Source organism: Vitis vinifera, chromosome 12, assembly GCF_030704535.1.
Source record: "Vitis vinifera cultivar Pinot Noir 40024 chromosome 12, ASM3070453v1".
In the NCBI taxonomy this organism is placed as follows: domain Eukaryota; kingdom Viridiplantae; phylum Streptophyta; class Magnoliopsida; order Vitales; family Vitaceae; genus Vitis; species Vitis vinifera.
Genome location: NC_081816.1, coordinates 10,054,134 through 10,068,396, shown reverse-complemented (window position 1 = coordinate 10,068,396; position 14,263 = coordinate 10,054,134). Strand labels below are relative to the sequence as shown.

The window sequence follows — 14,263 nt, the reverse complement described above, 5'->3', positions numbered from 1 at the left end:
AAAAATAACATACAAAAAAAAAAACTGAATTTGAAATATTTTTTTTGGAAACCGCTGCTCTTAGGGCATAAAGAGAAGCCCATCTCAAAAACCCAGCCCATTAGAAGAAAGAAAACCAGAATGAGCTCAACCACGGTCCACAGCACAAGATCTAAATCTAACCAGAGTTAAAACGCGATTTTACAGGTGTTGGCATTACCCAGGGACTGTTTGTTTTAGAGGACGAAAAGAAAAGAATTCCTCAGTTGCAGTCGTTGCCCTCCTTCTCGCTTCCGGACCAATCTCCTCTCAATCGATCCGATCCCACCGCTGCCTCTGCCTGAATCACAAGATCTGCTACGGTAGCTTCTTCAATCTCTCGTTATGAGATCCATGTGCTATCCTCTCAATGCTTGACCAATTTTTTTCTGTTTTACTTTTGCTTTTTTGCTTTTTTGCTTTAGTGCTTGTGTCTTTGTCTCCTTTGACCTCTCGTTTGCATAGATCTGTAGTTTGAAATACGAACTGCTTAGGAAAATTGTGCTTCTCCTTGATACTTTTATTTGAAAACATTAACGACTGATTCCAGGATTCTGACGTTAGAGGTTTGTCTTTGTGTAGATTTGGTTTTGTTTACGCCTGGGAGACTAGCTTAGATCAAACAAACTTTCAAAATTTTTATGTATACTCTGTGTGAAATGGCTTCCTGGGCTATATCAGGAAGAAAGACATCTTCAGTGCATTGGGTTTTGTTCTTGGTATTTCTCTTTGCCCATGAATGCAGAGGGTTTTATCTTCCGGGCAGCTATATGCATACATACTCAACAGGCGAACCTATATTAGCTAAAGTGAATTCCTTGACATCTATCGAGACTGAACTTCCTTTCAGCTATTATAGTCTCCCCTACTGCAAACCCGTTGCGGGAATAAAGAAAAGTGCTGAGAATCTTGGAGAGCTCCTTATGGGTGATCAAATTGACAACTCACCTTATCGGTTCCGGATGAATGTCAATGAGACTATCTACCTCTGCACTACAAGTCCTTTGAATGAGCATGACGTAAAGCTCTTAAAACAGAGAACTCGGGATCTGTATCAAGTGAACATGATTCTAGATAACTTGCCTGCAATGAGGTTTGCCAAGCAAAATGGGGTTAACATCCAATGGACTGGATTTCCAGTTGGGTATACGCCCCCACAAAGTAATGATGATTACATCATCAATCACCTCAAGTTCAGAGTTTTGGTTCATGAGTACGAGGGGAGTGGTGTGGAGATAATTGGCACTGGGGAAGAAGGTTTGAACGTAATTTCTGATTCTGATAAGAAAAAGGCATCTGGATTTGAAATAGTTGGTTTTGAAGTTTATCCTTGCAGTGTGAAATTTAACCCTGAGGTGATGTCCAAACACAAAATGTATGACAATCTCACATCTGTTAGCTGCCCAACAGAAATCGAAAAGTCTCAAATAATTAGGGAGCAAGAGAGGGTATCATTCACTTATGAGGTCGAATTTGTGAAAAGCAATATTAAATGGCCATCTAGATGGGATGCTTATCTGAAGATGGAAGGTGCCCGTGTCCACTGGTTCTCAATCCTAAACTCTCTAATGGTGATTTTTTTTCTAGCTGGTATTGTGTTTGTTATATTTTTAAGGACAGTGCGAAGGGATTTAACGAGGTATGAAGAACTGGACAAAGAAGCACAAGCACAGATGAATGAGGAGCTTTCTGGATGGAAGCTTGTTGTGGGAGATGTGTTTAGAGAACCAGATTGCTCAAAGCTACTCTGTGTAATGATTGGTGATGGGGTTCAGATTACAGGCATGGCGGTTGTCACTATTGTTTTTGCTGCCCTGGGATTCATGTCACCAGCCTCCCGAGGAATGCTACTCACAGGGATGATAATTCTTTATCTTTTCCTGGGGATTTTTGCTGGGTATGTTGGCGTACGTCTATGGAGAACTATCAAAGGAACTTCTGAAGGATGGAGGTCGGTTTCCTGGTTGGTTGCATGCTTCTTTCCTGGGACCGTTTTTGTTATTCTTACTGCATTGAATTTCATTCTCTGGGGCAGCAAGAGTACGGGTGCTATTCCCATTTCCTTGTATTTTATACTCTTGTCCCTCTGGTTCTGCATTTCTGTGCCACTGACACTCTTGGGGGGATTCTTGGGAACACAATCTGAGCCTATTCAATACCCTGTGAGAACTAACCAGATCCCTAGAGAAATCCCTGCACGCAAATATCCATCGTGGCTGCTTGTTCTTGGTGCAGGGACCCTTCCTTTTGGAACCCTCTTCATTGAACTTTTTTTCATTCTGTCCAGCATCTGGCTTGGAAGGTTTTATTATGTGTTCGGTTTCCTACTTGTTGTCCTTCTGTTGCTGGTTGTTGTTTGTGCTGAAGTGTCTGTGGTCCTCACCTACATGCATCTCTGCGTGGAGGATTGGCGGTGGTGGTGGAAGGCTTTCTTTGCTTCCGGGTCTGTTGCCCTTTATGTGTTCCTATACTCCATTAATTACTTGGTTTTTGACCTACAGAGTTTAAGTGGACCAGTTTCTGCTATACTTTATCTTGGATATTCTTTGATTATGGCAATTGCGATCATGTTGTCTACTGGCACCATTGGCTTCCTTATCTCTTTCTACTTCGTCCATTACCTTTTCTCATCAGTAAAGATTGACTAAAAGTTACCTCTGGTCCTTTTCATTGGCCAGTTGAAGACTTCCAGCCTGTAAGAGAAGGTTCTCTTAGTCAATGTTTTGCTTTTACTAAATTCCCTTCTGTAGCTGATCATACTGCAATAGGTCAGACAACTCTCAGATTGTTTGCTGACTGCATTGCGGGCCTGTTATATTTTCCATGCTTCTTGAGGTTAGAGGACTCAATAGTTCTAAAGTTGTGATTTTACTATGTTAATTTCTTTGTGTTCTGGAGTTTTTTGGTCTAGTTTTGAGCTACAAACAGATCATGTCTCAAGTATTATTCAACTTGTTCTGGAAATTTGTAATTGGTTGAACTTTCTATCCTTGTATCGTCTTTCACTTTATCATTGAAAAGAAAAGTAGATTAAATGGCTGTCTTCTTTGTCCTCTTAACCCAGCTGACTGTTAGCCATTGTCATGATAAATGCTCTATATATTGACTGTTCACCCCAAAATTAGTGGAAAAGATGGTTTGGCATTCAATATAGCACCGTTTAGAAGCTGGACAGTATAACTTCATTGGTGCTACCGGGTTTCAGTCATACAAACTTGTTATGGCATGCATCTGGAGCTTCAATCATGTAGATTATTTCTTGATTGCAAGTCTTCCTTTTAGAGTTAAATATGCTGGTACACATTCTTTCTTTTAAATTATTGCGTGGCATTTGAGCTTTCTGTGTTCTTGTTTATTTTTCCTTTCATGAATGGATTTGTTGGGGGTTGGGAACTTCTGAGATTGGGATATGTGAATGACCTAGCAACTATTGTTAGTGAGCGGACTGGACATTTTATCCCATCTTCTCTTGGGCTGTACTTACAGCATGTTATTCAGGTGGATTTGGTTAAACATTTTATGTTTGTTGCCAACCTACCTAGCTTGGGACAGGTAATGTAAAAGCACTGGCAGAGCATCATCTCATGAAGCTGGGTTTTTTACTTGATATTTTTCCATGTTCAGTCTCCTACCTGGAACTCTTATGGGGAAATGACTGAATATGTAAACATACATGGTAACACTTTTGATAAATGGGAGTTGATGATGCTTTGTACAACCTTTTACAGTAGTTTGACTAGAATGTCAAGAAGAACCACTCTACCCAATTAGCTCTAATTGGACAGGCAGGGGCAGGGCTTCAAAGCCTTGGATTTAAGTTGATATTGATAAACAGGAAACTAGCAAAAAGAATCATGAGAAAGGGATTCACCTGAACCAAGCCTTCTAAATACCGTTTAAAGTTTTGGTTGGGCTCTTTTAATTGTTGGGTATCTCAGACATTTTTGCTTGTGATAAGTGTCCTCATACAGAAGGACAAGAGGTTCAGGTTCATATTTAATTATATTCTGTTAAATAGCTGAGACATCAAGCTAAGTATGGTGCCATGATATTATTTCTGCTGCAATCATAGCTAAGCAGCAGTGACATTTCCTCGTCCTAGGGAGAGCCAGGGGAGTTGTGGGGTGCCATGTCAATGATCCCTGTATCATCCAAATTCAGGTATATGCTTGCAGGGTCAACCTCAGTATCCTGGGCAGTTTTGTTCTCTTCACCACCAGCATTGGTTTTAGTCTCCTCACCAGCAATTGTAGGGCAGCCATCAACAGGCAAACCCAAATGATTCTTGAAACTTTCTGAATGCATCTCTGAAGCCAACCAGCCTTGTGTTGATGAAGAATTACCTAGGCCATGGGGCTGAAATCTACCACCACCGGTTCTCACCATGTCACTGGAATGGGCAGGCCATAAGTTGAACTGTTTGATGACGGATGGAAATGGCAGTGTCCTACTTGCTGTAAGTCCTGTCAGGTCGACATCCGCGCCAGCACATCCCAATGTTTCCCTTGCAGCAGCTCGGTGTGCGCTGTCCAGTGCTGCTTTCAGGTATCTCTCTTGTGCACCCTGACAAATGCGAATGTGTTTCTCAATCTTCTGCAACAATGATCCATTAACATCAATAACTGAATTTTTTTAAAGATAAATTAGTAATTTACATGAAAGTAACAAGGTTTTCTCCCGTATTACATCAATTTTCAGATGAGCATTCGATTGATCTTTTGTCTCATCTTCAGCTTTGTCAACCCTGTATGGATAAAAAAGGAGAAAAAGGAAAGCAAATAAAGATGGAAAAAACTTGTGCCAAGTTAGCTTTTAGCTTGCTTAGAAAATGAAATCTGTTGAATTCAAGCGTAATAAGAGACGGTGGAGATGGTGGAGGTTCTTACTCATCTTCTTCTTGTGGCGATGATGAAGTTGCAGCTTCCTTTTGCTGTTCCCCCTCTGTGATCATACAGAAGAGAAGCTACAAATCTGTTTGATAATATTTTGTAAAATAGTTCTGTAAGGTTTTTAAAAACAACTCTTAAAAATTAGTTTCAATTATCTTCATGAACAAAATTCTATTTAAAAAAATGGTTTTCTAGAATTATTTTTGCGAAAACTTAAGAAATATATATATATATTCTTTTAAAAAATGTGTTGTAGAGACATTCTTAAAAAACTATTTTTAATAAAAAAAAATTCAAATTAGAAAACTTTTCTATTTTCAAGAATAATTTACGAAAAGACCCTTAAATGCTGATTCTAGTATGATAGCCATCCTCCTTGTGATTCCTGATCTAATGCTGTTCATCATAGAGTATGGTTTTGCTGTGGGGGCATCCTTTTGAATCTTCTTCATCATAATAATTTTCCTCTAATTACTGTTGAGATAGCAAGGGAACATATACTTCTAGTTCTAGCAAGGTTTTCAACAAGCACACAACGTTATGAGGTCAAATTGCATAATTGCAACAACCATGAAAGGAAGGTTGATTAAACAAAGGGCCTACCTTCTTCGGCTTCCCTTCTTGCAGCCTCCCTTCCTGAAATTATGTTCATCCTGTACTTCTGTAGAACACCAAAAATGCTTGGGTAATTACAAATGGTAGTTTCACTATTATTGTATATTAGAGCATGGTATACATTATTTGTTCAAATCCTAGTAACTTAAATTTTTAGGAAAATTGCTAAACTAACATGGGATTAGAGCTCTGTTTAATATGAGATCTTGAACCTTCCTCTTATTTGTCAGTCCTCCTATGGCCTGTGCCTCTCATGATGGGTATGGGACCCCATGTGTAGGGATAACATGGTAGTTTAACATTATAGACACTGTTGGAGTTAAGCATTTAAATGACATTCAAGTTTAATAATGGAGGAACCTGTAAATGGCTTTTCAAGTGGTAGAGAGTCAATCCCCTTACACGCATTATCTTCATGATAGCCTTTGGGGTGGCCTCTGCAAGTAGAGTGCAAAATATGAGGATGCATTAACAAGAAGCCTTGCTCAGAACAGCTGAAAAAGAAGAGTAAAATAGATCAATTATAAAAACTTTGCAAATAAATCAACGGCTCAGATGATGCATAATAAGTACATAAAAAGGTTTCCCCATTTCTAGCTTTTTTTTTCCTTTCCAAGTTTCTTAATTGTTCATGTCACTATTCATATTTTTCTGGTTTCATACTATTTGCTCTACCTTATCAGACGCCCCTCTCAACTGAGCCTCATCCGAACTATTCTGCTCTATATGGACACTGTAAATATATATATAGTGTCCATCATTTCCTCGAGTAGGGCAGTTATTGGTCTTCAACACCCAAGGCCAAACCAGTAACCAACCTACCATTTGGTGCTGCCTCTACCATCTCATGAATGCATTCTTCTCTAATTATGTTCTAATCTCGCTGCTCACCTCAATCTCCTTTGTCCTCTACAACCAAATTATCATGCGATAGAAGGGAAAGGATCGCTATAAAATAGCGATAAGACTGAATGCGACAAATACCAAAGGCGAATTCAAACACAAGCCACCCATGTGTATCAGAAACAAAGGCGATCAAAGGATTCAAACAACTAAAAAGACATGCTCAAACAATCCAATACATTTATCACATCAGCAGCATCCGCAACAAAAATGACAAGAAAATTCCCATAATATCGCCCAATGATGGTGATGAGTAGCATCAAGCATGGTAAAGAAAGCGAAATAAGCATGTGGAAGAGACTGAAGAATCTCTCCAGAATAGATCATACCAGAACTATAAGAATATAAAAGGAAAGTATTAAGTTATATCCAGTTATCCAACCCACAAGGTTGCCATGACCGGTCATGCATCAATAAACCATGAACTTAGTTCATAGAATGCCACAAGGTAGCAGATCATATATACTTGAAAAGGAAAGAAGTTGAACAAAAACTAAACCAACAAACAGGATACGATCAGTACTCCATCAAAGAGACACCTACATTTGAGAACACTAAGGAATCAACTAAAAATATCCCATGAATCTGCAAGGAGAATAAGAAAAGTGAGATGTGAGAAGCAGTTCAGAGTAGTGCAGACCTCATGAGATTAATAAAAATATAAACAAATTCAGCATGAAAGGAAGAGTGAGAAACACCTCAGCTTGTGCTGAAAAGAACAAAAGTGTGAAAAATGAAGGTAAAATGACTATGCTGATGCAAATGAAAACTATGCATGCTTGGAAAAAAGGAAACAGGAACACAGGAAAGAGACTTGTACATAAAAAATTCAACCATGATTGATGGGGCCTGGCTACCTATAATTGACAAGATCCTGGGAGAGTGAATCGATATGCTAAGAAAATAACCACTGTGGCAAATGCAACCAGAATCCCCCTTCCTTCTGATGCCAGAAATAGAGGTAATTTGCCCAATGACACAGTGCATACAAAGTAGAAGGCATATATTACACAAAAAGGAGTCCAACCAGATGGACGCAGATGTGGGCCTGAAATTGAGCAAATCCCATGTCATACAGTTGAACCAGAAATTAAAACCCCAAAATCACTCCTCCCAAATAGGCGTAAACCGTAAACAAACTAAAGTAAATTGAACCAACCAGCGTACAAAAGAAAGATATAATAGAACCCCATTCTAATATTTCAGAAACCAAAGGAGGCACTGAACAGAAGACGAATTGTTAATTGATAACCTAAGAGAATAAGTGTACTGAAAGTCCTACTTTCATGGCCACCAAGCTGATTAACCGCATCAACGAAAAGAGCGTGAAGTTCTGGTGTCCATTTTAGGCGTGGTTTCAGATCAGAAGACAAGACAATGGAAGGGTGACGGTCCTCTTGGACCTGGACAGGAAAAGCAGTTCGGCCCTCGAACATTCCTTGCTGAGGGTGTTCAGGGAGAAGCATCGGTTGATACAAGTGCTGATAAGGATGGATCGAAGGAACACCCGGTTCTCGCTGTCCTCCTCCTCTTTCTCCTCCAAACATATTTAGATCTTTTTGGATGTGCAGTGATGATGAGCAAGACATGAAAGATCCCCTTAAAACAAAATAGGCACTCCCACACACTGCCACAACTGCTACCACTGCCAAACAAATGGCAATGCCTGCAGTGACAGCGCGAAAAGGGGGGTGATAAAGTCGAGGACCAAGCAAGAGCGACGCTCGCTTGCCAGTGCCGACACATCAGTCCGTATGGATGGTTCTCTGTCGTCCCATGATTTGCTCTCTTCTCATCAAGTGAAGTCTGTTGCACTGCATGTGCATGTAGGAAAACGTGGAGGCCTCCTCCTCTCTCCAGCTTGCTCCCCCTTAATTTTGTTTGTACTTGAGGCCTTCCACTCTCCTTCCTTGAGCACCGGTTCAAGTACTGTCCAGTTTATGTTGAACCCAGATGCCATGTGTCGTCATCTTCCTTCATCTCCGCTGCACTCACCTGTTTCGACGTCAACAAAGCCAACGCTGCTTATAAGAAACCTATATAGCACTAAGGAAAGGCAACCCAATACTCTAGACGTCTAAAAAACCCCGTGCTCTTTTCTCCTTTTCCTTTTCTTCCCATCTATGTGGAATTAATTAAAAAGTGTTGCAATAAAATTCTCCCATCTTCTTTTAAGGGGAAGAGACGTACAATTTGATGATCTTCAGAATATGCGTGTGCGTGTCAAAGGATCTTTATCCTCAAAGTTATTGATCTGATATTATTAGACGATCGAATCGGTCATCATCATCAAATATTATTAATAGCGTCTATTCTAAAATACTAATTATACGAAGATAACTTTGCTTTAAAATGTTGGAACATGAGACAATTCCTCTATTGATATTTCATTATCTTTTACGGTTCTAGTGTGATAGTTTTCCCTTCATAACTTATGTGCTTGACATATTCTAAACCTCCCTATCACTTCCTTATTTACCTTTCTTTTTTCCTTTTCATCCTTTTTCATGCCAAATTCAAATCGTATCATATTAATGGTTTTTATGCATAAGTTTCATGATTGTCTATAATTTACCTTATTTATAAAGTCTATATTTTAGGTTTGACTTTGACAATCCTAAAATAGATTTGACTTTTATTATTGGCTATTTTTTACTTCTCGACAATCCTACTAATTTCCTGTTAATATTTTTTTTAATAGGTAAATAAGAGATTGTATTAGAAAAGCCTAAAAGAGGTGAAAATAGTACGCATGAAGTATACAAGCAACGCCCAAGAAGCTAGGCAAAAAGAAAGAAGGAAACCTTTCTCCTATTTAGTCAAAAGTCACTCTATAAAAATCAATCAAGGACAAAGAATAATCCTCTAAATACATTCTACCCCAATTCACAAAAGTGTACAAAAAAGAAAGTTTTAAAGCTTGGTCAAATCATTCAATGTCATTGAACACTCTTTCATTTCTTTCCTTCCATAAGGTCCACATTAAACAAAGGGGGGCAACCCTCCAAGCCTTTTCCTTTCTCTTACTCACAAAAGCACCATGCCAACCTATCAAATTCCTTTCGATTAAGAAATGCAAGACCCACTACACATCAAAAAGAGAGAAAAGTAAGCTCCATATCATTGTAGCATTCTTACAAAAAGGGATCAAGTGGTCACCGGTTTCCTCTTCCACTTTACACAAGTAACACCTATTTGGCATATTCCAACCCCTTCTTTTGAGCTGATCAATGGTCAAGATTTTGTTCCAAGACGCTTCCCAAGCAAAAAAGTTTACCCTTATGGGAGCCCAAGATCTCTAAATAATATTCCAAGGAAAAGGGTCACTAGAGGCTTTTGTGAGAGAGCGGTAAAGAGATCTAACAGAAAATGAGTTGTTCTTGCTATTCTTCCAACTCAAGACATCCTCCACATCTCTATTCAAAACCAAAGGATGGAGTTTCTGGAGCAAGCCCTCCACCTCTTCCATTTCCCAATCGTTAAAGTGTCTTGAAAACAAAGGATTCTAACTTCCCACTTCTCCACCCTCTTCCCAAGCATCAAACACCCACTAATCCTTGTTGACTGCTAATCGGAACAAGTTAGGGAAAACATCTTTCAAAGCTTGGTCCTCACACCACAAATCCTTCCAATATTTTCTAGAGCAAATGTTTTCCCAATCTTTTCTAATAGCTTTTCATACTCCCACACCATAGGCTCCCCTCACTTCTCTTGAACACCAATCTCCTTCCTCTATCCCAAATTTGTCTATGATGACTTGTTTCCACAAAGAATCCCTCTAGGGCCACATGATTGCGAATACCTAAGTCTCCCTGTCTCATATCAGCACAAACCGCGCTCCAATTCACCAAGTGAGTCTTTTTCTCTAAGGCGCCACCGCCCCACAAGAAGTCTCTTTGGATTTTTTCAAGTCTTGTACACATCTTCTGCGGAATGACAAAGAGAGACATAAAGTAAATTGGGAGACTTGAAAGAGTGTTCTTTATCAAGGTAAGCCTCCCCCCTTTAGAGAGATATTGTCTCTTCCATAAGGACAAACGCTTTCTGAATCTCTCTTCCACTATGTCCCACATCCTTGAGGATTTGAAAAGAGCACCCAATGGTAGACCCAAAGAAGGGAGCTTCCCAATCCTACACCTTAATACCGAAACGATATTCTCCAAAGAATCAATCCTTCCTACAGGGATAGCCTCACTTTTATCCCTGTTCACTTTTAACCCAGAAATCGCCTCAAACCATAAGAACACCCAACTCAAGTATCGCAACTGCTCACTATTGGCCTTGCAGAATAAAAGGGTATCGTCAGCAAACAGAAGATAGAGCAAATCCCTTCCTACTCCACTACTGCTTCTCACCTTAAACCCCTCAATGAAACCCCCGTTTTTTGCTCTGAAAAGTAGTTGGTTGAGAATCTCCATGACTAATAAGAAGAGATAAGGGGATAATGGATCACCTTGTCTCAAACCCCTAGTGCTATGAAAAAAGTCTGAAGAGGTTTCATTAATTAAAATTGAGAAATTAGTTGTGGAGATGCACCATCTAATCCAATTAATCCACCTTTGCCCAAACCCCATCTTAGACATAACTGACAGAAGGCAGTCTCAGTTGACATGATCAAATGCCCTCTCAATGTCCATTTTTAGAAGGAGACTAGGGAGATTATCCTTCAACCTGGAGTCTACAACCTCATTTGCAATGAGCCGACATCCAAAATTTGCTTATTCTGAATGAAGGCATGCTAGTACTCTGAAACCACCTCCACAACAACTAGTTTCAGCCTATTTGCCAAGACTTTGGCGAGTAATTTGTAAAGGCTCCCAGCCAAACTTATCAGTCTGAAATCTTTCAACTCTTCTGTACCCCTACTTTTTGGGATTAGAATGAGAAAAGTGGAGTTTAGACTCATCTGGAAGTGTTAAGGCGGAAAAAATCATCAAAAAATGTCATAATCTCAACTTTGGTAAAATCCTAGGAGAATTGCCAAAATGCCATGGCGAAGCCATCCATACCAAACGTTTTGTTTATGGAGAGGCTGCATAGGGCTTCAAACACTTCTTTTTCTGAGAAAGGCTCCTCTAAACTTCTGGACCTTTCTGTCCCTAAAACATGAAACTATAAATCCCCAATTATCGGTCTGCAATCCTCGATTTCTAATAACAAAGTCCTATAAGCCCTACACACCTCAGACTTGATATCTTCCTCACTAGTAAGAGTGTCCCAATTAATATTCACCTTGGATAAAAAAAATTTCTCGCACTGGCGTTTGCCATCTTATGAAAAAATTTGGTATTTTTGTCACCCTCTTTTAACCAGAGTTTCCTAGATTTTTGCCTCCACAAAGTTTCTTCCATTAAAACGCAATTCTTGTACTTCTCCAAATCCCTCATTCGAGCCTCTGCTTTCTCAAAAGCCAGGGGATTAACACTCTTCTTTGAATCCTAGAACTGAATTCAAGAGAAGGCTTTAGATTTTCTAGCAAAGACATTACCAAAAACTTCTTTATTCCATCTTCTTAGATCTCTTTTGAGAGCTTTCAACTTTTCAGCAAGGCAGTGGTTGTTGGACCCTACAACCGAGTACCCTGTTCACCACGCTCTTATTAGCTCGTTGAACCCATCATATAGAAGCCACATATTCTTAAAGCGCAAGGGAGTCTTGCCTTTTTTAACCTCCCTGTCCTCCAAGGAAATGGGACAATGATCAGAGACTATTCTAGGGAGAGCACATTGAAAGACACCTGAAAAATGATCCTCCCACTCATTAGAGATTAGAAAACTATCCAACCTTGAAGCTGCTTGAGAATTAAAACCACCATACCACGTGAACTAACCACCGAAGGATGGCAGATCCTTTAAACTCAACTCCTCGATGACCTCAAAGAACCTTCTCATATCTGCTATCAGACTAAGACCATTCCTCCTTTCCCTTGAAAATCTAATGGAATTGAAATCCCTTCCCCCATGCACCAGGGATCATCCCATAGGTCTTTAATAGCACCCAATTCTTCCCAAAACTCATGTTTTTTTCCTTGATAAGATTGGGCCATAGACACCAGTGAACACCCAAACAAAGCCATCTTCCACATTCCTGAAGCGACTAAGATGGTGAAACCACCGCACTCTAGCTCCAAGAGTTCTAGAACCCTGTTGTCCCAAAAAATCATAATGCCTCCTGAGACACCCCCAACATTAACTGCACCCCAATCCATAAACCTTCCAGTGCCCAAGCTTTTCACCACCTTTAACGACATCTCTCGCACCTTTGTTTCTAGAAAACAAACTAGATCTGTCTTCTGGGCTCTAACTACCAAATTAATCATCCTCATTTTCTCCCTATTGTTGAGCCCTCTAACATTCCAAAAGAGGATTTTGATCTTCATCAATCCATAGGGATCATTTCCATTTTGTTCTTGTCGCTTTTTCTATTCGCAATCATAGACTCTCCATAGCTAATCATACAATCCAATCTCTTAAGTTCCATTTCAAAGCGTGATGCGGACACCACTTTCTTCTTTCTCTTTTTACAAAGGGTTCTCCTACCAGTCATCTTCTTCAACTTCTTTAGTTGCATAACTATTTTTTCTTCGCACCCCTCAACCGACATTCCCAAAAATCTATTGAAATCTTTGAAATTGGAAAGCTCCTTGTCGGAGGGCGGATCCTTTTCGGAAGAAGCATTCTCAGGGAAAACCACCTTTGACCTATCTTGCAGAACCATATATAGAGTCCTTTTCACAACATCAACCCTTACCTCTAGCGCACCCTCTTCCCACTTAGGGGATCCTCCCCAACGCTTCAAAAAAAGTGTTGTCCCTTTGCGATTCTCGCCCAAAGAAGAAGAATTCGACACCCAAAAAGGAGTAGTAGAAGAAGAAGGCCCTTTCCCCCCAGAAGAAAGGGATGAAGAAAGTGTACCTTGGAATCTGAGAACTTCTAAGAGAGCGATGTCTGCTAGAGGTTTCGTGTTCGCCTCCAAATCCGTAAAAAATGATGCACAAGGGTTAAGGCCTTGGAGATGACCCAACGCCATGGACGAAAATCTAGGGCACCAATCGTGAAGAACTTATCTGGGAGAAGAGTGGAAATTCTCCCTTCTTTTTAAAAGACAGACCCGACCCACTTCTATCTGGGCGTTGCCTAAGGAAAGCCTTTTAAGGTTTCCTCCATAGACAGAGCTCGACAAGGCCTGAGGTACATCAGCAAGGGTCTCTTTCTCTTAGCCCAACAAAGCCCCCAAAGCCCCCGCTCCACAAAGCTCTCTTTTCCTTTCTGTACCTGTAGCCATTCCTGTAACATTAGGAACAATGTCATCTTTTTTTTTTGTAGAGAGCAGCAGGTCAACCAATGACATTGGCCATCTTTTTTCCTAGAGCAAACTTCAGTTATTTTCGAGGGGGCGCATGACCCGACCTCACTCTCATTCTTTCCCTTTTTTCCTCTATAACACCATGAAGGTTGCACATCACTAATCCATGGAGTATTCTCCCACCACAACTAGACCGCGAAACAGGTAGAACCAGCTACTACCTATAAAGAGCTAGGGAAATTCCACCATCTTATCCTGACAAGGACCCTAGTCCACTACAAGTTCTGGCATTCCACCGTGTCCTTGTCAACACCCACAAAGCGACCACAGGCTTCCCCTAAGTTCTTGAAAAAACTCATCCCCCAAATATGCAATGGAAGACCCAGAATTCTTACCCACACCTCTAGGCTCTTCCTATCCTCTATGAGACAACCAATAGAAGGGTTCCACCAATCCAATATGAGACATTTACCTTTAAACCACTTGACCCCTGAGTGCAACACCCTCTCAGCTTCAATGACATCTTCAAACTC

General features: G+C 40.2%; 2 protein-coding genes across 3 annotated transcripts; one reads left to right on the top strand and one right to left on the bottom strand.

Moving 5' to 3' along the window:
• The first annotated feature begins 107 nt into the window (after positions 1–107).
• On the top strand, positions 108–3,057 carry LOC100246014 (transmembrane 9 superfamily member 12). Its single transcript, XM_002262843.5, has 2 exons — positions 108–341; positions 601–3,057. Exon 2 carries the CDS (start codon positions 660–662, stop codon positions 2,664–2,666), a length of 2,007 nt encoding a protein of 668 aa, XP_002262879.3. The 5' UTR covers positions 108–341; positions 601–659; the 3' UTR covers positions 2,667–3,057.
• Positions 3,058–3,893: 836 nt separating this feature from the next.
• Positions 3,894–7,994, bottom strand: LOC100242644 (myb-related protein 2). 2 transcript variants are annotated; one of them, XM_010659209.3, is made up of 6 exons: positions 7,708–7,994; positions 5,883–5,959; positions 5,511–5,568; positions 4,905–4,959; positions 4,705–4,762; positions 3,894–4,611 (listed from the first exon to the last, which is right to left on the bottom strand). In XM_010659209.3, exons 1-6 carry the CDS (start codon positions 7,970–7,972, stop codon positions 4,117–4,119), a joined length of 1,008 nt encoding a protein of 335 aa, XP_010657511.3. In that variant the 5' UTR covers positions 7,973–7,994; the 3' UTR covers positions 3,894–4,116. The 2 variants fall into 2 exon arrangements, with proteins under 2 accessions (XP_010657511.3, XP_059596957.1); XM_059740974.1 differs by having other exon boundaries at positions 7,283–7,801.
• Between the last annotated feature and the right edge of the window lie 6,269 nt (positions 7,995–14,263).

Coding starts and splice junctions, on each gene's coding strand:
- LOC100246014 (XM_002262843.5), top strand. CDS start 660: ATGTATACTCTGTGTGAAATGGCTTCCTGGGCTATATCAGGAAGAAAG.
- LOC100242644 (XM_010659209.3), bottom strand. CDS start 7,972: ATGTTTGGAGGAGAAAGAGGAGGAGGACAGCGAGAACCGGGTGTTCCT. Junction 5,960..7,707: donor TCAGCTTGGTGGCCATGAAA/GTAGGACTTTCA, acceptor CTCTACTTGCAG/AGGCCACCCCAAAGGCTATC. Junction 4,763..4,904: donor TCGCCACAAGAAGAAGATGA/GTAAGAACCTCC, acceptor TTATCCATACAG/GGTTGACAAAGCTGAAGATG.